Raw genomic sequence first — 22,110 nt, 5'->3', positions numbered from 1 at the left:
TTTCACTGATATGCAAAATGCATAGTACTATCATTTTTATAATGGTTGATGTGGTCTGTTGTACTGTCCATTATTTCAAATGATTCATAATATATAAATTAATAAACAGCACAAAAAAAATAATACCACACATACATTTTATGACTTTCCATGCAATATTTTTCCAAGAAGTTGTTCTGCTTTTCCAATAAAAATCTCAGCAACATATAGGCACACAGTCCATCATCATTTCTGAGAGTAGGAAGCATAAAGGAAACTGGTGTTCTGCCATCTATACTTTTTCTTAAATGTTCCTTCTTCACTCTCAGGAAAGAACCATTCACTGAGCAAGCTGTAATGAAAGCAGTGAACTAATTAAGTTAAAAAAATAAACAATAGGAAAAGGTTTACAAAATAAAGGAAGATTGACACAGATGCCCCTGCTTGTAAGTATACAAACAAAATAATCCAGCAATTTTTCCATTTATAAAGGGACATAACTCTAGAACTGCAAAAGTTATGCCATCCATATTCAAATTTGATCTGTGTTTTGTTTTAATAAGCATTGTGTATAAATTACAGAACAATTTATTGTGGCAAAGTAAAGTTAGTGTAGAAACTGGAAATTTTCCATTTGTTCCCCCATTTATAAATTAAGGGACATGAACTCAAGAATCACAAAAGTGACACCACCCATATTCAAGCTTGATCTGCGTGTGGCAATAACCATTGTGTATAACTTTCAGATCATTTGGTCTAAAGTAAGAGAACAGAAACTAAGATGTAGAGGACGTACAGGACTATAAGGGTAATAATTGATGCCCACTGGTTCATGGCAAGGACATATAATAAACTAAAAGACAGAAAATGGCAGCCCATTATATAAATTGTAACTAGATTTGGTTTTGGTCTAGTTTAATTTCATCAAATTCAGTATATTCACCAAGCAAATCTTTGTACATCTTTATTTCCATTTTGGATTTAGATTTTGGTGGTTAGTCAGTCTTTGGTCTTTTGTACTATCCAATATTTATGTATGCTGTTACATTAATTTTGAGAATTTTTTTTCACTGATTTCATGTGCATTCTATGCAAACCATGTAGCTATCACATTACAGGAAAAAAAAGGTTTCCAGTAAACAAAGGAGTAGGTTCCGTAAGACCCCTTTTTGGCCCCAAAATATAGCAGTTTTACAAAATTGTTAAATGTAAACTTTTAGTTTTTTGTTGGAAGTTATAATGCCTCTGCTACATAAATATGGGCTTATTTGGCGTATAATGCTCATATATCGGGTACTTGCATCAGTATGTCATGCTTTTAAAATTACTGAAATCTTCACAATTTCAGCATTTTAGTTAAATTTTAGACGGTTTCCGTCTTAAATGAAAGTTGCCGCATTCATGTTCATTCTTGATATTGAAATGTAAGTTGTGTTTAATGATAATACACAACATATATGAAGGTCATTTTTGACAAAAAACATATGAAAAGTGACAGTTTTTGGTATATTTGATAGATTTTTCATGTTTAAGCTTGAATCGAAGCGTTTTTAATGAGTGAATCAGTTAAAATCTTTGACAAAAAATAATTGAATCAATTGAAATAGACAATTAGGTGTTTAAAAAGTGTCCAAAATATTTCGTCAGATGACCTACTCCTTTAACTTCATTAAGATACAATTCCACATTTTAAGGCTAATGTAAGCAAAATATTACCAAAAAATCTGACATGATAAATCATGGTTTTTATAAAAGATACATACTGTAAGATTCCAGTGAATGGACCACACATTCCCATGCTTCTGTATAATCACACAGTAGGCTTCTAAATTCTTCTAATCTTCTTTCTAAAGTTAGAATTTAAATTCTTAGATATCTGATTATTCTTAAACAAGACTTTCACCAAAAGAATAATAATGCATAATGCATGTATTATATTTGAATTAAACAGATTTCAAGTACTTCAAAAAAAATAAATAAAAAAATAATTAATTTGTTTCATCTAGGTGCAATTAGGTGCAATTAGGGATAATACTTCATTGCTTAATACACAGCCAGATTTATCAAAGAGGGGATGGACCTTCATCAGGACTCAGGGATCAGGTGTTTCCAAGCTCAGGATTTCGGAATTGATCCTTTCCATTAATCAAAATTTTTTTCTTCTAATTTTGGCATGTTGGGAGTTAAATTTCTTTAAATTCAGGACCTTAGGATTTCATGTTCATAAAAGGAGGGTTATAACAGTGCAACCAATAAACCAGTTTCAGATGAATTATTCACCACAGTTTTAACTCTTAAAACTTTTTATTGGTGTTTTAGTACCAGCAATAACATTTGGATCCACATGAATCTCAGGAGTATTCATAGAGAATTCCTACCAAGTTTAGTTCTATCTGACTAATATTTTTGATTAGGCTATATTTTGATCATTTTTGTTCTGCAATAAAGGCTATCTTTGATTCTAAATTGTTGTAAAATTAAGAATATTACAACAAATCAATGATTTGAAGTCATCCAAGCATTTTAATTAGGCACTCAAATTGTGTTGTCCATCTTGAGACCCTTCTTTTAATGTTTGATTCTTTTGTTCTCTCAGAAGGAAAAACAAATATAGATAAATGTTGGACTCTTTGAGGTGCCTATAACTCAGAAATTTAAAGCAAGGGCAATAAAAAACAGAAAAAATTGTGTTAAAGATGTTGTTTTTACCTTTTTCCATGTGTTCCTCAATAACATCGATCTGTAGAGTTGTTCCCTCATTTTTGTCTATTTTTCTATAATATCTAACCATCAACAGTTTCTGAAGTCTTTGAATACTTGGAATGAATCTGAGGGTTCTAAGAATTGATTCCTGAAAGCAGATGTAATGGCTTCTAATTAGCATAGACACTGTTATGCAAAATTCCACAAATTCATGCCCTTATCACATCCAATGTATATTATCACTAAACCTATTGCACAAACAGCTTAGAACTCAAATATATAAATTTTTGAAAGACCTTATCCTTTACGACATCTCTTTCAATACACATATTTCTAAAATAGATGTTTCCTTATTAAAGTGAACGACTGTATTGGGGCATACATTTTTATGTTAAATATCTCTCATTTTCAAAAAGCAAATGGCTTCGTTAACTTATTGCAACTCAATCCCTGTTGATGCTATATGCCAATACTAAATAAATGCTTACATTGAAGAACACCCTTACCCATACACAACCCTAATTCTAAGCTAAACCTTAACCTAAACTGAACCCTAACCCAGGGCTTCCAAAACGGTCATATATTCCGGTCATTTGTATAATGTCCGGTAAAAGACCGGCTGGGAAAAGCATGAAACGGTCATAATTTTTTTAGTTTTCAAGGCTTTTTCGGTCATTTTAATATAATTCACGATCTTTTTGCATATAAGGCACAAAATGTGCACCTGAATATAGGTATCTTGTTTTGTAACCCCCATTCACATAATGGTTACATTGGTTACATTGGTTACACCCATACAAACTATCATTGATTATTCACAACTTCTCCAGTTTATTTGTAACTTTCCTTCACCTAATGGTTACATTGGTTACACTGGTTACACACATGCAATTTCTGTTACCATGGCAACCCGGGCAACCCTTGCATGACGAATCAGGTTGGTTACATTCATGGAGAATCAGGGGGAATTTGGTTACAATGGTTACATGCATGGGGAATCTGGTTACAATGGTTACATATATGGGGTATCTGGTTACAATGGTTACATGCATGAATTCGGATCAGATATAAAATGTCCGGCTGGCTCAGAAAAATTTTGGAAGCCCTGCCCTAACCCCAAAAGTACAGAGTCCTTTTAAAGAAAATGAAGGCCAGCCAAATAATAGGAACTAGATACCATTGAGATGGGAGCCATCTCTGTGGGCCCCGCTGTCAATAACGTGGGGTAAATAAGTTGTATGGATAATCTGATATGTAGCATTATTTGAAGTCATTACATAGTCTCATGTGTGATTTTATTCTAAGATTTTAAGTTAAAACTGATAAATATTCTCAGCTTACTTTCATAGTATAATAGTGATATGACTGCATGATGTGAACTCATTGTTGACTACTCTAAGGTGACTTCTGGATATATCGATTGATGTTTGAACAATATGTTAAAAGGTGCTGCCCAATTGATATTTGTCACATATTTTTAGAATTATGCCTTCAATATATTATGACCCACCAAGTATAAAGTATGAAATATTAACGGTTCTCCAGAGGTAGAGCGGACACAATTTGTTAAGAACAACGAACGGATGGACAGACCGACGGACTGACCTTTGACCTAGGATACATAAATTATGACACATTCTCTGGTGTTGGTTAATATATATGTTAAGTTGAAAATGTTTGTCAGGTATAAAGTATGAAATAATAACAGCTCTCCTCTCAAAATATAGTGTGGATCAAATTTGTTAGCGATGGACAGACCAACAGGCAGACAGACCTTTGACCTAGGAAGTTGTACATACATCATGACGTACACCCTCTGGTGTTGGTTAAAATGGATGTCAAGTATAATATTTGAAATCATAACGGTTCTCAAGATATAGAGCGGACATGATCTTCACCACAGGACACGGGGTTGTCAACTGAAACCAAAGTTTTTTTTACCTTGAACTTTGACCTAGGAAGTTGTACATACATCATGACACACCTTCTGGTGTTGGTTAATAAACATGTTAACTAGTATATATTTGTTTAGGGGCCAGCTGAAGGACGCCTCCGGGTGCGGGAATTTCTCGCTACATTGAAGACCTGTTGGTGACCTTCTGCTGTTGTGTTTTTTTTTATTTTGGTCGGGTTGTTGTCTCTTTGACAAATTCCCCATTTCCATTCTCAATTTTAAGTATTAAGTATTAAATCAACGGTTATCTAGATATGGAGCGGACACGATCTTCACCACAGGACACGGGGTTGTCAACTGAAACCAAAGTTTTTGACATTGACCTTTGACCTAGGAAGTTGTACATACATCATGACACACCCTCTGGTGTTGGTTAAAATGGATGTCAAGTATAAACTTTGAAATCATAACGGTTTTCAAGATATAGAGCGGACACGATCTTCACCACAGGACACAGGGTTGTCAACTGAAACCAAAGTTTTTTACCATGACCTTTGACCTAGGAAGTTTTACATACATCATGACATGCCCTCTGGTGGTGGTTAATAAACATGTAAAGTATAAAGTATGAAATCATAATGGTTCTCTAGATATGGAGCGGACATAAAGTTAAAGTGTTACGGGCGGACAGACAGACTGATCACTATAGGGCGACCCGCCTAAAGGCGAGGCCCTAATTAAATAAAGGGCTGCGCCTTAGCACATGATACGCCCGTTGCTCTTTTAACTTGTCTTTTATGCTTTAAATGAATTTATATGATCAACTAGAAATAGTGTGAGCCCTGTCAAATACCCCCCCCCCCCAAATAATAAATAAAAATGCACAAAAAAATTGGCACTATTAAGGTCAATAGATATAAACAATTTATCAAAGTTGCATAAAATTTTGTGAAAATGTTAGTTATTGTCCCAAAATTGGAAAATCCCCCCTTTTTTAAGCATAAAAATTCATAACACGGAAATGTAAAATCTGAAATTTATAAAAATTGAAAGGGAGCTTACATCAATAGATATAAACAATTCACCAAAGTTTCATGGACATTGGTGAAAGCCTTTTTGAGTTATTGTCCAAAGTGTTAAAAATCCCCCTTTTATTATAAATAAAGCCCCATAAATCCAAAACTTAAAATCTGAAATTTATAAAAATTGAAAGGGAGCTTACATCAATAGATATAAACAATTCACCAAAGTTTCATGGACATTGGTGAAAGCCTTTTTGAGTTATTGTCCGAAGTGTTGAAAATTTCTTCTTTTTTATGAATAAAGCCCCATAAATCCAAAACTTAAAATCTGAAATTAAAAAAAAAACGAAAGGGAGCTTATGTCAATAGATATAAACAATTCACCAAAGTTTCATGGACATTGGTGAAAGCCTTTTTGAGTTATTGTCCGAAGTGTTGAAAATCCCCCCTTTTTTATGAATAAAGCCCCATAAATCCAAAACTTAAAATCTGAAATTAAAAAAAAACGAAAGGGAGCTTACGTCAATAGATATAAACAATTCACTTAAGTTTCATGGAAATTGGTGAAAGTGTTTTTGAGTTATTGTCCGAAGTGTGGACGACGGATGGACGGATGGACGGACAGACAGACGGACAACAGTAAACCATAGTACGTCCCTGGCGTATAAAAATTTAAAGTAACAAGACTAAATTCAATTCCTCTTAATATATTAAATGATACCTCTTCAAGGAAGATACTCAAAACTGGACAATGTTGTTGACTTGAGTTGAGCATCTGTGTTAAATGATCAACAGAAATACGGGCTCTGTAACACCATACTGCTGGAATGTCCTGAAGCTGTGTTATGTCAATCATTTCTGATGGAATGTCAGTTTCATATAATAACTGGAGCAAAGGATCAGACCCTAAAAGAGTCAAAACATTAGGTACCTAGAACTACTAACATTTTCAGATGATTCACAATTACTATATTGGATTTTTACAGCTTAAACCACTTATCAAAAAACTTTTTTAAATTTCTAATTCTTAGGCTATTAAAATTGATACAGAATTTATTAGAGCTAATTTCCTAATGCTTGTAGATTAAGACTTTGGTTAGCTCCTTATTTTGTTTGTATTAACTTTTGCTCAATCATTGTAATCAAAATTGGCATCTAAGTAAATTCCTTCAATAGTGTATCATCATATGTTTGAGATCAAGTTTCAATTTTTTATAATTCAATATATATATACATGATTTTCAAATTAGGGATTTTTGAAAGTGAATTGGCAAAACATAGATAATGCCTGCTGTCTGCACTATTAAACAACCTATGCAAGAGACCACAGGAGACAATAAATTATACTAATTCATAACCCTGGAATTGTTCATACATACCAAGTCTTTTGTCAATTAAGATTTCATCATTACACTTCTTTAATTTAGCATCCAATTTCTGCAAAAGCCTCATTGTATTAATAAGGTGTCTATTCATTACATATTTAAACATGCTTAAAAGAGTTGAAAGAATAAAAACGAAACTTTCTTGATAATTTTCATGTAGAACTCGTTTAAAAATTACTATTGTCAGTTAACAAATCAGCAATACTTCTCTCTGCATTTTACAACAAAAATTTCTAATGGATGATTTCCTGGTTACTCAGTAAATTCCTTAAGATATGAGAAATACTTTGATATCCTATCAAATAATTACAACAATAACCAACGCCTGATAAATCTTCAATACTGTAGGATAGAATCCCTAAATATTAAACAAAATTAAAAAAAAAAAGTGGAAGGGGAGCAAACTTACAACGTACTGAGCTGTTGTGCTCCCTTGATTGATTCATTTATCAATTATGACTGTAGTCACAGTATCTCAAGAAGTATTGAGTTAAATCAAGCTTGAAAAGATGTGTCTTGTGACTCTCGCTGTTAGATTGTCGTTTATTCAAATTATAACCTCAAGCAAGATTATGCCATTCTTTTTCTTAGAAAAATAAGCATATAGCGCTACATTTGCCTCATCTTTGTAATAGTGAAGAATAAAATCTAATAAGCTGAAGATTTTAACATTACCTTGAGAATAGGGGTAATGTATTTTTTAGCAAATTCTTGCTCCCATTTTATTCTAGCATCATTCTTGGTTAACTGACACCATTCCAATGGTATTACTTCTCCTGAAATATCAATAATGAACATAATGTTTTTATATCATGTCAAACAACATAGAAATCAAGAAAAAAAAAAAAGCACAAAATCTTGTCTTGCTGGTCATTCTTGCTCCTTTCAACCCTAATTATTATATTTTCATTTAAAAGATCTTAAAAAGACAAAAAAAATCTTCATTGAAATGCTAAGAATCTTCTAAGAAGTGGACTAATTAATTCAAGCACTTTTGACTCTGTGTTGACATATTTGTACATCTTGTCTAGCTTATCATTTTTTTTTTATCTTCTTCAAGCTCTCTAAGGTACAAACATTTGAGCAAAAATTTAAACATTTTTTTTTCATTACAAATTTTATTTATTACTTTATTTGTTCTTACTCTATCATGTGGTACAAAAATAAACCAAAAAAAAATCAATTTATTTGGCCCCAGATGACTTTCAAAATATTGAAACAGCTCCAAATGATCTCCCTTTGGTGCAATAATGCCGTTTATGCATTAAAATTGAAATATCTTTGGTCAGGTTTACATTCTTATAGATCTTTAAAAAGTATTTGACTAATTTTGCTATTAAAATTTTCAAGATTATAGCTAAACAATGCCCCAAAAAATACTCATTAAAGGGCTCTAATCATCTTATATGGCGAAAACAAATATTTTGGTCATATGGACTCTTTGTTGATCTTGTCCCTCAGATTCTTTTTATTATTAAAAGTTTGTCTATGTTTCTGTACCTTTTGAACTAAACAGCATATCAATTCTACATTGCAATAAATTCAGAACAAAATTCATTCAAATAATAGCTTGAAATCATTCAATGTTATATATGCTTATATGGGTGCAATCAAATACAGTTTGTCTTCAACTTATTCATTATAATGTAGGAGAAAATAAATAATAGAGATATCATTCTTTCTAAATTCATTTCATGAACAACGACATTCAATGTCAGACATTATGTTAAAATCTTTCAGTGTTTAAATCATGGCTGTTTGGTTTTTTTCTTCATAATATTACAAATTTAAGTTAACCTGTTTAAAAATACATGGTTAAATGGATTTTAATTCTGAAAAATTCAATGTGGTTTATGAATTCCTTTATTATTTCCATCATAATAAGAAACAAGCTACATGTATAAGGTATTTCAAACATATATAGTTGGTATTTATCTAAGAACATTCCAAACTATTAATAAGTATGTACCTGTAGTAAAAACAAACCTGGTAGAGCCTAAAAAAATCTACAGGGCCCTTGAAAAAATCTTTTGGGTCCAGACTGGCCTTTGGAGAAAATGTGAAGTATTGTTCCTGACTATTGCAGATTTATGTGAAGTTTTTAAACCGACATAAAATTGAGAATGGAAATGGGGAATGTATCAAAGAGACAACATTTCACTAGTGTAATAAAAATAATTCCACAAAACAACGCTGCACTCCACATTGTAAATTCCCCTTAGACCCACCATACATCAAAAATTTTCTAGGGAAAACTGTCTTTATTACCTATAACACTCATTGTATGTTTTTCCATAATTCTTGCAATTATTCCATGTATTAGCAAAAATATATCATCATGGCTTTTTCCTAGAATTCTATGCAAACACTCCAAGTCAAAACCAATGTGTTCCAAAAGAAAATCAGAAACTTCTGGTAACTGTATTTCAGGATTTACTCTAATTGACTTTAAAACTTCCTGAAATTGAAATTGATGTTGTTTCTTTGTTTTTCATTATTCATTATATATAAACATCATAAAACAATACATTTAATAGAACTTTAATGTTATTATGAGCTAATAATTTAACTTGTCATTGATTCCATGAAGGTCTTGAATCTTTGTCTCCAGATTTTGATATTTTTTACATGGTAGGCATTATATTTGTTGATACATTGTAACTTTACATCAAGCGTTAGTGAGGTGTAAAGTATGAACCAATGAAGTGCCTACCCATGTTAAAATTAGTATAGAGCATGGCTTGATAGAAATATTTTGATTCTGATTTAGAAATTATGTTCCTAGGAGCAGACCTATAATACTCTTTCAAAAGGCAGCCTTTTTGATTTGATGAACTATAAAAATGTCCCAGAGGGGGAGGGGTAACATGTGTAATTTATTTTTGTTTGATTACTTTCAACAAGTCAGTACCAGGATGTCCTAACACCCTATAGGTAACCTACTGAAAAACAATTTTATCCAAAGTCATAAGTTGGTAAAATAAAAACAGTCTTAATATTAAAGACTATCGTTATCTATAAAAGGAATTTCTACTAAAATACAAAATTAAAACATTTTCATAAATATATATAGCCAAAAGTATACTTGAATGGAACTTTCTTAAAATTTATTGAGAAATATGACAGTTGCAGGGAAAGACTTTCAATGCATTGTCTAATATTTAATTTTGGATGTAACATGTCTTCTGATTGGCTGACATCTTTTGTTTATCAGCTCATAGACATAATGTTGTCATGTGACCATGACGTCATCAACGTTTTTTCATGATTTACTCCGGTTTAAAAGGGATTAAATATTAAATTATAAGAAATGACCGTAATAATTTTTCTGCCTATTGAACCAAGACAGAAAAATATTACAGTCATTTCTTAAGTAAATACCAAATTATTACCAAATAATATTGTTCCTAAAAACTGGAAATTAAATTCTTACAAGTAATTTTCTAAATTTTACCTCAGGCTTAAAATTACATCCAACAAACATAGACATGTGGGTTAACAATCTGAGAAGTATTACTGATGAATTATCTAGATTTCTATCTTGGACAACCGTCTGGTTCTGACTTCTTTCTCCAGATCTACCAAGAATATGTCCAGTTGCTGTTGTATCACTAAAATAAACATATTCATGATGGCCATTATTTTCTTCATTCTATATACATGTATAACAAAATGGCTAAAACATGAAACATTGTGTCATTTGAAGCAGATGGTTCATTCTATATACATGTATAACAAAATGGCTAAAACATGAAACATTGTGTCATTTGAAGCAGACGGGGCACAAACATCTCTGACATAGCTTGATTCTAGACCAATATATGATCATTCTTTCACATAGAAACTGAGAAAATGAATGAACAAATATCTAAGCCCCACAAAATTAATATGGTATTTTGTTAGGGTACTCCTTGCAAAAAATAGATCTTCTTTACATATTTTTCTGAACAATAAACTTTTCAAGGTTTTGATGAGTAGAAACCCTTTTTCAAATTAGAAGTTGGTCTGATTCAAATTTAAGGAAATACCTGTGAGCCAAAATTTAAATATGTGTTCTTATTTAAAACAAACCAACACCTTGATACAGAAAAACATAAGGTTGAAACTTTGAATGTGAAAATTGATAGATTTGGTTTGATTTAACTCCACAATATAATTTAAGATTCAAAGTATTGCATTATATATTTACCCTTTAAACACTACATTTCCTTTAAAAGCTGAGTGATTTATTCCTCCAATTCTCTCACCACAAACATTACATGAACCTTTATAATATGGACGTCCACACTAAAACATAAATCACATCCATATTTTAATGTAAATCATCTATGGTCTTTTTTCAGGTTTTTTCCTTTTTTACATATTTGACAACATTTAAATAAGTTTAGAAGATATCATGTGTTCCAAAAGAGTAGTTTCTTGAATCCTTTAAATTTATCCCATTGATTGAAGCAAACAAATATGTTTCCCTTTGAATACAAGTTTAATTGCAAATGTGTTACATTCCTTATTGGACATTACTGTCTTCAACATACTCAATTGACTTCATATTTTGTATATTAATTTTCTTTTTTCATTTGTGAGTGTCATAAATCACACATTACATCATAAGAATATACAAAATACTTTGTTTAACAAAATATCAAACTTACATCTCCAATTATGTATGGATGACCATTTGGGCATTCTGTTGAAAGAAAAAGGTGTTACAACATAGCTTTAAAATATCATATAGAACACCATCTTCACTTCTTAACAGTGTTAGACTTTTCCTTAAAAATTAGTTATTTTACAAAAAGCAATGTGTGGTTAGCTAGATTTCAACTTTTAATGGTCAAAATTCTATTATGTATTATATAGAATTTTGCAAAAATTTCATCTGCAAAAAGGACACAGGCTAAAATGTCTCGCCTGATTCAGTGTCTGATCAGTATTTTATTTTATATTGAAAATTAATGAACCATGAATATTAGGTCAAAGTCGCATGAAACCTCATAAGCAAATCTTCTGAGCAACATTAATGAAAAGTTAAGATTATAAAGACCCTAAATGTATAAATTTATCAAATAAAATACCCATTACAAAGATAAGAATAACATCTTAATGTGCAAGAATACTTAAACACCTATTTTCTATGTTACAGTACTTGCAACCGTAGGCATTACTGTTTGACGTAAACTTGACTGATCGGTGAATGATCGGTGACGGATGTTTGACTGATCGATGACCCATAGGATCCCTCAGATAAGTCAAATAACCTATGTGAGAGTTACCGTGACAATGGTCATCGATCAATCAGGAAATCAAATTTATGCACGGAACGGACGGCTACGTATATATTTCAAATTCTTATGTAAACCGAACTCAACAGTGTTTACAATTCATGAACGCGGACCTCGACGAAGACACCATAATTTACACGTTAATTTGTAATTAAATTGAAAAGTAAAAATAGTAGAACAGTAGAAGATGCTTAATTAAAGCATTAATTGTTTGCGTTGATTAATAGTTTTGTATTAAATATTGTAAACATCAGAGACATATATAATACATAATTGTATTACATGTGTTGGTTAACATGAACTTTTCCCTAGGAAAATGCTGGTAATTTTCCGCCATTCTGTTCTGTTTTTGTAGTATTCCTCCACTATCTTGGAGAACCGTTGTTTGTACAACGTAATACGTCCACTACTGTTCTTCAATTTTGGACTGAAACACCACCTAATCGTCTGGGGAGCTACTTATTATTAAAATAAGATATAGATCCTAGAATTAAAATTATTATTATTATTTTAATTCCTCTAATGAGATCATTAATCCTCCGTCACTCTCACGGTTACCATATGTATATTCTCACTATACAATTAAACATAAATGTTCCTGTCACCCAGTGACACTAAATTGCATTCTGCTTTCACTATATATGTTGCAGTTAAATAATGAATGTTCCTGTCACCCTGTGACACTATATTGCACCACTGCTATGACCACAGTTATTGTAATGACTTAATCCTATCACTTCTCGCAATGTGTAATACAAAGCACAGGCCTCTGCTCATGGCCACAAATTTTTCTTGTCGAGATGGAGGAATTACTTGATATCTTGTACAGTCAAGAATCAAAGACAACAACTCATCTGACTGTTCATTGGAATTTTGTACTTTTTATAGTTTAGAAAAGATCGTTTTTCATAAAATTAAAAGAATGTCAGAGAAATCATTTTAAAATTATGTTAAACTACCAGAAAGTAATCTCCTTTTTATTTAAAAAATGACACTATTTTATTTGAAATCAAACAACTCCAGATAAGTCTTTTAATTAGAATTGAGATATAATAAGAATTGAAATACTTAAAAACTTTTATTATTGTGGAATAAGAATGTCGTTATTGCTTTATTATCATAAAAATTATTTACCACCATATGATTTCAGGAAAAAGGAATACAATTTTTGTACGCGTTGCCTAAAATGCAAATACTTCTTATATTTGAAAATATTGTAACTTCAATTGCAATCAGTTGTTATAAATTCCTTTTTATAACTAATTTTGTATACAATATGAATATTTGAAGAATAAGTATCTGTTTAATTTTGATTTTGTTGAACCATAATTAGCCTTTTCATTTAAATTTTGGTTTTTAATGTAAAATTAGAAAAGAAGGTGAAAAAGTCTTTGCAGGACCCCGAAATTGAAAGTATTATCCTTTTCCTTTATTAAAGTATTGTCAATCAATTAAAAATCATCAAACAAATAATCTTGATTTGGAACTGGCTGTTATCAAAGGGATACAATTCAATTCGAATTTCAATGTGTTTAAATCTCAGGAGGGATAAATCTTGTTACACGAGGGGGTAGCTCGTCAACTATAGTCTATTTCTAAAACATATTTTGGATATTTATTTTGCTTAACCAAATTGTTTGATAATTAATTCATCACTTTGTGCTCGATAAAAACCCTGAATATGTATTTGTTATGCAATCTTTAGTGTTTTGTGAAAAGATAGTTTGTATTCTGTGAGTGGATGCCATATAGTTGATAATTACAAATACGCATGGGAGTTAAACTAGAGGCTCTAAAGAGCCTGTGTCGCTCACCTTGGTACATTTGTATATGTGAATATTCAACAAAGGACACAGATGGATTCGTGACAAAATTGTGTTTTGGTGATGGTGATATGTTTGTAGATCTAACTTTACTGAACATTCTTGCTGCGTACATATATCCCCATCTATAATGATTGGCCCAGTAGTTTCAGTTAAAAGTGTTAGTAAAAATTTACAAATTTTATGAAAATTGTTAAAAATTGACTATCGATTCGTCTGAAATTAGATAGATCTTGACCTGATAAACAATTTAACCCATGCCAGTTTTCCTTTTAATGCTTTTGTTTTTGAGTTATAAGCCAAAAACTGCATTTTATCCCATGTTCTATTTTTAGCCATGGCAGCCATCTTGGTAGGTTGACCAGGTCAACAGACACAATTTTTAAACTAGATACCCCAATGATGATTGTGGCCAAGTTTGGTTTAATATGGCGCAGTAGTTTCAGAGGAGAAGATTTTTGTAAAAGATAACTAAGATTTACGAAAAATGGTTAAAAATTGACTATAAAGGGCAATAACTCCTAAAGGGGTCATTTGACCATTTCGGTAATGTTGACTTATTTGTAAATCTTATTTTGCTGAACATTATTGCTGTTTACAGTTTATCTCTATCTATAATATTTTTCAAGATAATAACCAAAAACAGCAAAATTTCCTTAAAATTACCAATTTAGGGGTAGCAACCCAACAACAGGTTGTTCGATTCATCTGAAATTTTCAGGGCAGATAGATCTTGACCTGATAAACAATTTTACCCCATGTCAGAATTGCTCTAAATGCTTTGGTTTTTGAGTTATAAACCAAAAAATGCATTTTACCCCTATGTTCTATTTTTAGCCATGGCGGCCATCTTGGTAGGTTGACCGGGTCACCGGACACAATTTTTAAACTAGATACCCCAATGATGATTGTGGCCGAGTTTGGTTTAATATGGCGCAGTAGTTTCAGAGGAGAAGATTTTTGTAAAAGATAATTAAGATTTACAAAAAATGGTTAAAAATTGACTATAAAGGGCAATAACTCCTAAAGGGGTCATTTGACCATTTCGGTAATGTTGACTTATTTGTAAATCTTATTTTGCTGAACATTATTGCTGTTTACAGTTTATCTCTATCTATAATATTTTTCAAGATAATAACCAAAAACAGCAAAATTTCCTTAAAATTACCAATTTAGGGGTAGCAACCCAACAACAGGTTGTTCGATTCATCTGAAATTTTCAGGGCAGATAGATCTTGACCTGATAAACAATTTTACCCCATGTCAGAATTGCTCTAAATGCTTTGGTTTTTGAGTTATAAGCCAAAAACTGCATTTTACCCCTATGTTCTATTTTTAGCCATGGCGGCCATCTTGGTTGGTTGACCGGGTCACCGGACACAATTTTTAAACTAGATACCCCAATGATGATTGTGGCCGAGTTTGGTTTAATTTGGCCTGGTAGTTTCAGAGGAGAAGATTTTTGTAAAAGTTAACGCAGGACGACGACGGACGACGACGGACGACGACGACGGACGACGACAGACGCCGGACGCAAAGTGATGAGAAAAGCTCACTTGGCCCTTCGGGCCAGGTGAGCTAAAAAATTAGATGTGTGAAAAAAAATTGTCCATTCAGATTAAAGCAAAAAAATCCTGACTCGTAATTTTTACATATATACGTCAGACGCGTTTCGTCTACAAAAAGACTCATCAGTGACGCTCGAATCCAAAATAGTTAAAAAGGCGAAATAAAGTACAAAGTTGAAGAGCATTGAGGACCAAAGTTCTTAAAAGTTTTGCCAAACCAAGCTAAGGTAATCTATGCCTGAGGTAGAAAAGGGTCCATTATGCAGGGGATACAGATCACAGATTGGTCTTATTTGACAACTGATAAATAAAAAATATGATGGATGCCGAATGTAATAGCGCTATCTAAATAAAATAAATGAAAACAATATATATTTTTTTTTCAATCAGTACAATTTTTATTATGTAGACCAAAAGTAGAGAAATTTTGCATTTAATGACTCCAATAAGAACGAAGCCGGCAGAGCGCAGCTTCCCATGGTCGGACTCCATGATCGGACTGAACGTTAGGCCACAAACATCTCAATATTAACTACATACAGTTTTACTGCTTTCAATCAACAGGATATTTCCAAACAATTTATATAAAATGATTAAGTCTTTGAACAAGGGTTATAAATAATAAGCAACGATGCAAAAATTAAATTTTAGAACATAGATAAGTCTCTTTAAAAAATGATTTCAATACAGTAATATCTATTCAATTTAACAAATATGTACTGAATAGTGTTATGTACCAGAAACAAAAAATGGTTTGGAACAAACTATATCACTACGAACGACAACTCGACCTAGAATGTTACTCACATTTGTTGATAATGTAAACAAACATCAATTCACAAAAAATGATAATATGTAGAAATTTACGATAATCAGAATGCTGTAGTTAAGATCATCAGGAAATTAATCTGGTTTGCCGCCTGGAGGCTGATAAGTGATATCTTACAAAATCATGTTTTCAGTGGACGTGATGAACTGTCCTTGCCAAAATTACAAATAATTCAGGTATCTAACATTTCTAACATATATTGATACCACGATAATACATTGATAATTCTGACTTGTTAAATATACCTTATTGTCAAAGAATACAGCAATAGTTATGTCGTTACTGTATATATATATAGTTTAAAATGAGTAGTTTTTTTCTTAAAATTAAAAGAATGTCAAAGAAATCATAGTAAAATTTTATTCGCATTAGTTTAAATACCCAAAATCATTCTTCTTTTTTTTATTAAAAATGATACCATTTTATTTGAAAACAGTTATTTTTAACATCTCAAGACAATCTTTTAATAAGAATAGGCTATAATAAGATTTAAGATTCTTTAACCAAGGATTTGTATAGTTATTGCTTTATTTTGATATAAATTATAAGCAGTCATATGATTTAGTACTTTTTGTTCATCAGGATTGGTTGTTCTTCATAAATTATGTTGACATTAAGGAAAAAGATATCAAATTTTTGTACACGTTTCCTTAATTGCAAATATTACTTCATTTTACTGGAAGTTATTGACCGCCAATGAATTTTGTACTTTTTATAGTTTAAAATAGTTTTATTTCATAAAAATTAAAAGAATGTAAGAGAAATCATTCTAAAATTTTATTTGCATTGTTTAAAATAACCAAAATTATTCTTCTTTTTATTAAAAATGATACTATTTTTACCATCTTGGGACAAGTATTCTAATCAGAATTGAGATATAATGAGAATTAAAATACTTAAACTTTTATTTTTGTGGAATAAGAATGCAGCTATTGATATATTTTGATACAAATTATTAACCGTCATATGATTTCAGTACTTTTTGTGCATCACAATTGGCTGTTCACCATAAAATATGCTTACTTTAATGAAAAAAGATATTAAATTTTTGTACGCGTTGCCTTAAATGCAAATATCTCTTCATTTTACCGAAAATTATTGACCGCCATTGAATTTTGTACTTTTTATAGTTTAGAATAGTTTTTTTTAATGAAATTCAAATAATGTCAGAGAAATCATACTAAAATTTTATCTGCATTGTTTAAAATAACCCAAATTATTCTTCCTTTCATTAAAAAAAGGATACTATTTTATTTGAAATCAGTTATTTTTACCATCTTGAGACAAGTATTCTAATCAGAATTGAGATATAATGATAATTAAAATACTTAAACTTTTATTTTTGTGGAATCAGAATGCAGCTATTGATTTATTTTGATACAAATTATTAACCATAATATGATTTTAGTACTTTTTGTTCATCAGGATTGGCTGTTCTTCATGAAATATGCTTGGTTTAAGGAAAAAGATATAAAATTTTTGTACGCGTTGCCTAAAATGCAAATATTTCTTCATTTTACTGAAAATTATTGACCGCCATTGAATTTTTGTACTTTTTATAGTTTAGAATAGTTTTTTTTCATCAAATTCAAATAATGTCAGAGAAATCATACTAAAATTTTATTCGCATTGTTTAAAATAACCCAAATTATTCTTCCTTTTATTAAAAATGATACTATTTTATTTGAAATCAGTTATTTTTACCATCTTGATACAACTATTCTAATCAGAATTGAGATATAATGAGAATTAAAATACTTAAACTTTTATTTTTGTGGAATAAGCATGCAGCTATTGATTTATTTTGATACAAATTATTAACCGTCATATGATTCCATTACTTTTTGTTTATCAGGATTGGTTGGTCTTCATAGATTATGCTTATATTAAGAAAAAAGATATTATTCTTTTGTATGCGTTACCTAAAATGCAAATATTTCTTTTCATATTGAAAAATATTGTAATTACAATCACAATCACTTTTTATAAATGATTTTCATATGTTTTTTGTAGAAAATGTAAATTATTCAAGAATAAATCTGCTTAAAATTATTTCTTTCTTTTTAAGGAATATATTTATGTTCACCACCATTGGATTTTTGTACTTTTTGTTGTTTAGGAGTAGTTATTTTTTTTATTAAGGTAAAAAAAAGACTATCAGAAAAATATAATGTAATGTTGTTTGCATTGTTTGAAATTGTTTATATTTCTTGTTAAACTAGAGGCTCTAAAGAGCCTGTGTCGCTCACCTTGGTCTATGTGAATATTAAACAAAGGAAGCAGATTGAAAATTGACTACAAAGGTCAATAACTCCTACAGGAGTCAATTGACCATTTCGTTCATGTTGACTTATTTGTAGATCTTACTTTGCTGAACATTATTGCTGTTTACAGTTTACCTATATCTATAATAATATTCAATATAATAACCAAAAACAGCAAAATTTCCTTAAAATTACCAATTCAGGGGCCGCAACCCAAAAAACAGGTTGTCCAATTCTGAAAATTTCAGGGCAGATAGATCTTGACCTGATTAACAATTTTACTTCATGTCAGATTTTCTCTAAATTATTTGGTTTTTGAGTTATAAGCCAAAAACTGCATTTTACCCCTATGTTCTATTTTTAGCCGTGGCGGCCATCTTGGTTTGATGGCCAGGTCACGCCACACATTTTTTAAACAAGAAACCCCAAAGATGATTGTGGCCATGTTTGGATCAATTTGGCACAGCAGTTTCAGAGAAGAAGATTTTAGTAAAAGATATATAAAATTTACGAAAAAATGGTTAAAAATTGACTTTAAAGGGCAATAACTCCTAAAGAGGTCAACTGACCATTTTGGTCATGTTGACTTATTTGTAAATCTGACCTTGCTGAACATTATTGCTGTTTACAGTTTACCTATATCTATAATAATATTCAATATAATAACCAAAAACAGCAAAATTTCCTTCAAATTACCAATTCAGGGGCCGCAACCCCAAAACAGGTTGTCCAATTCATCTGAAAATTTCAGGGCAGATAGATCTTCACCTGATTAACAATTTTACCCAATGTCAGATTTGCTCTAAATGCTTTGGTTTTTGAGTTATAAGCCAAAAACTGCATTTTACCCCTATGTTCTATTTATAGCCATGGCGGTCATCTTGGTTAGTTGGCGGGGTCACCGGACACAATTTTTAAACTAGATACCCCAATGATGATTGTGGCCAAGTTTCAAATAATTTGGCCCAGCAGTTTCAGAGGAGAAGATTTTTCTAAAAGATTACTAAGATTTACGAAAAATGGTTAAAAATTGACTATAAAGGGCAATAACTCCTAAAGTGGTCAACTGATCATTTTGGTCATGTTGACTTATTTGTAGATCTTACTTTGCTGAACATTATTGCCTTTTACAGTTTATCTCTATCTGAAATAATATTCAAGATAATAACCAAAAACAACAAAATTTCCTTAAAATTACCAATTCAGGGGCAGCAACCTAACAACAGAATGTCAGATTCATCTGAAAATTTCAGGGCAGATAGATCTTCACCTGATTAACAATATTACCCCATGTCAGATTTGCCCTAAATGCTTTGGTTTTTGAGTTATAAGCCAAAAACTGCATTTTACCCCTATGTTCTATTTATAGCCATGGCGGCCATCTTGGTTAGTTGGCGGGGTCACCGGACACAATTTTTAAACTAGATACCCCAATGATGATTGTGGCCAAGTTTGGTTAAATTTGGCCCAGTAGTTTCAGAGGAGAAGATTTTTGTAAAAGTTAACGACGGACGACGACGGACGACGACGACGGACGCCGGACGCAAAGTGATGAGAAAAGCTCACTTGGCCCTTCGGGCCAGGTGAGCTAAAAAACAGCATTTATTTTTGTAATTTGTTATTTTAACGGCTTCGATTGTGATAGGAATATAGATAGTCCGTGATTATGATAACTTTTTTTAAAAGAGTTTTATGATGATAAGGATACAAAAATTTAAAATATTGAAAAATAGACTACATTTTTCAATAACCGATCCTTTCATTTTGTTTTTCCCCCGATTATGTTTGGAAAATAATAAAATCAAAATCGCGATGTAGACACCGTTTTAGAACTCGCCGGGTTTGAAAAAAGATTACCTTTATAAAACGAAAAAGACCATTCTTTAATGAAAATATTTCAATTCAGGTTTTTATCTGTACAGTTTTTTTCATTTCAATTCATAAAACTTTGCTAAATGATTAATAAACAAAACGTATCACTGAACGTTCGATTTTCACGAGCCGCCAATTTAATTAAATTAAACGAAACTAAGATTCCGTAATTTGTATTAGTTTATCATGTGACGTATTCAAGTTCAATCCGTTATCAAGGTTGATCGGTCCTATCCGTCAGATCTGTCCGATCAGTCAATCACTTTTCCTATAAGTCTGATGGATTGCTGACGTGAGTTTGACGCGAACTTGACTGATCGGTGACTGATCGATGACCGCTGATTGATCCCTGAAATAGTAACGCCTAAGGTTGCAAGTACTGTATCTATCATATTTCATCATCCTGTTTTCAGTCTAGATTATACCCATACCATATAATGAACTGGTAAATACAAAAGTAACGCTAAAGATCAATTTATTTTAAATTAAAAATGAATTGTGCAGATACATGTTTTCCATAAACTTACGGTATAGAACAGGGTTCTCATCTTTACTGTGTCTTGCCTGCAAAATTGCCTCAGCTGCATAAACAGCTTCATCTTGAGGCATAGTAGGAAAATAGGCATCCTGAATAACATTTCAATTGATCTAATTATGAATTAATCACAAACCTATTTTGCAAATCTTTTGCTACTGTCAAAAAGTTTTTTCTTTGAATATTTTTTCATGAAGAATTCTAATAATGAGAGAGAAATGCAGATAAGATTTTTTTTTCCAGACTTTTTTTCAAAATTGATTAACTGTGATGGTTCTAATTACATTGCAAAACAACCATTATTGTAACATTATTTTTAGCTAACTGCAATAATCTCAAAATTTGTACTACACACTTCACACTTGCTGATGAACTAGTACTTTGTAGTAAAAATTTGACTTTTGTTGTCTTTTGTGTCATTTTAAAACAACTGTGAATACCTTGCAGTATCCACTAATTTCAGGAAATCATAGAATTATATAGTTTTGCATTAATTGTTAATTTGAATTCATCAAAGAGATAGTTTTTCCAACTAAACTTAAGAGTTAACATTTGCAAGTAAAGAATTCCATATACATCCTGCCTTAAATAATATATAATATAGGCACCAATAAATGTGAGATTGTAATACCATGATTTCATATTCAACTCTTGAGTTCAAACAAAGTATGGAAAAAACTTGATAAAGATGGCACACTTACAATCATATTTTCTGGAAACAAAGCAATGTTCTTTAATGGTGTTAAAAGGATTTTCTCTCCTGGGATTTCCATCATCATAACCAAGTAATGGGTTAATAAACAGTTAAAATTTTGTTGTTTCAAGTTCATTTCACAGTAAATATTGAATCTTGGATCTTTCCAAAGCTCATTTTTCATTACTGTAGAGGGTAATTCATCCTAAAATTAAAAAAAAATATCAACTGAAATGTAAAATAAAAATTTGACAAAAATA

General features: G+C 31.2%; 1 protein-coding gene across 1 annotated transcript in view; it reads right to left on the bottom strand.

Moving 5' to 3' along the window:
* LOC134700434 (E3 ubiquitin-protein ligase RNF213-like) overlaps window positions 1–22,110 on the bottom strand; it is a 128,443-nt gene that overhangs the window by 28,639 nt on the left and 77,694 nt on the right. Inside the window, exons 55-66 of the mRNA XM_063561826.1 lie at window positions 21,858–22,055; window positions 21,149–21,248; window positions 11,636–11,670; window positions 11,173–11,270; window positions 10,438–10,594; window positions 9,252–9,441; window positions 7,659–7,759; window positions 6,978–7,035; window positions 6,320–6,504; window positions 2,689–2,830; window positions 1,743–1,826; window positions 136–331 (exon numbers count right to left, since the gene is read on the bottom strand). Coding sequence (XP_063417896.1) covers window positions 136–331; window positions 1,743–1,826; window positions 2,689–2,830; window positions 6,320–6,504; window positions 6,978–7,035; window positions 7,659–7,759; window positions 9,252–9,441; window positions 10,438–10,594; window positions 11,173–11,270; window positions 11,636–11,670; window positions 21,149–21,248; window positions 21,858–22,055 — 1,544 coding nt within the window. The remainder of the gene's footprint in view (window positions 1–135; window positions 332–1,742; window positions 1,827–2,688; window positions 2,831–6,319; window positions 6,505–6,977; window positions 7,036–7,658; window positions 7,760–9,251; window positions 9,442–10,437; window positions 10,595–11,172; window positions 11,271–11,635; window positions 11,671–21,148; window positions 21,249–21,857; window positions 22,056–22,110) is intronic.

This window comes from Mytilus trossulus, unplaced genomic scaffold, assembly GCF_036588685.1.
Source record: "Mytilus trossulus isolate FHL-02 unplaced genomic scaffold, PNRI_Mtr1.1.1.hap1 h1tg000138l__unscaffolded, whole genome shotgun sequence".
Taxonomy (NCBI): domain Eukaryota; kingdom Metazoa; phylum Mollusca; class Bivalvia; order Mytilida; family Mytilidae; genus Mytilus; species Mytilus trossulus.
The sequence above is the reverse complement of the archived record's forward strand: the minus strand, read 5'-3'. Positions and strand labels throughout refer to the sequence as shown.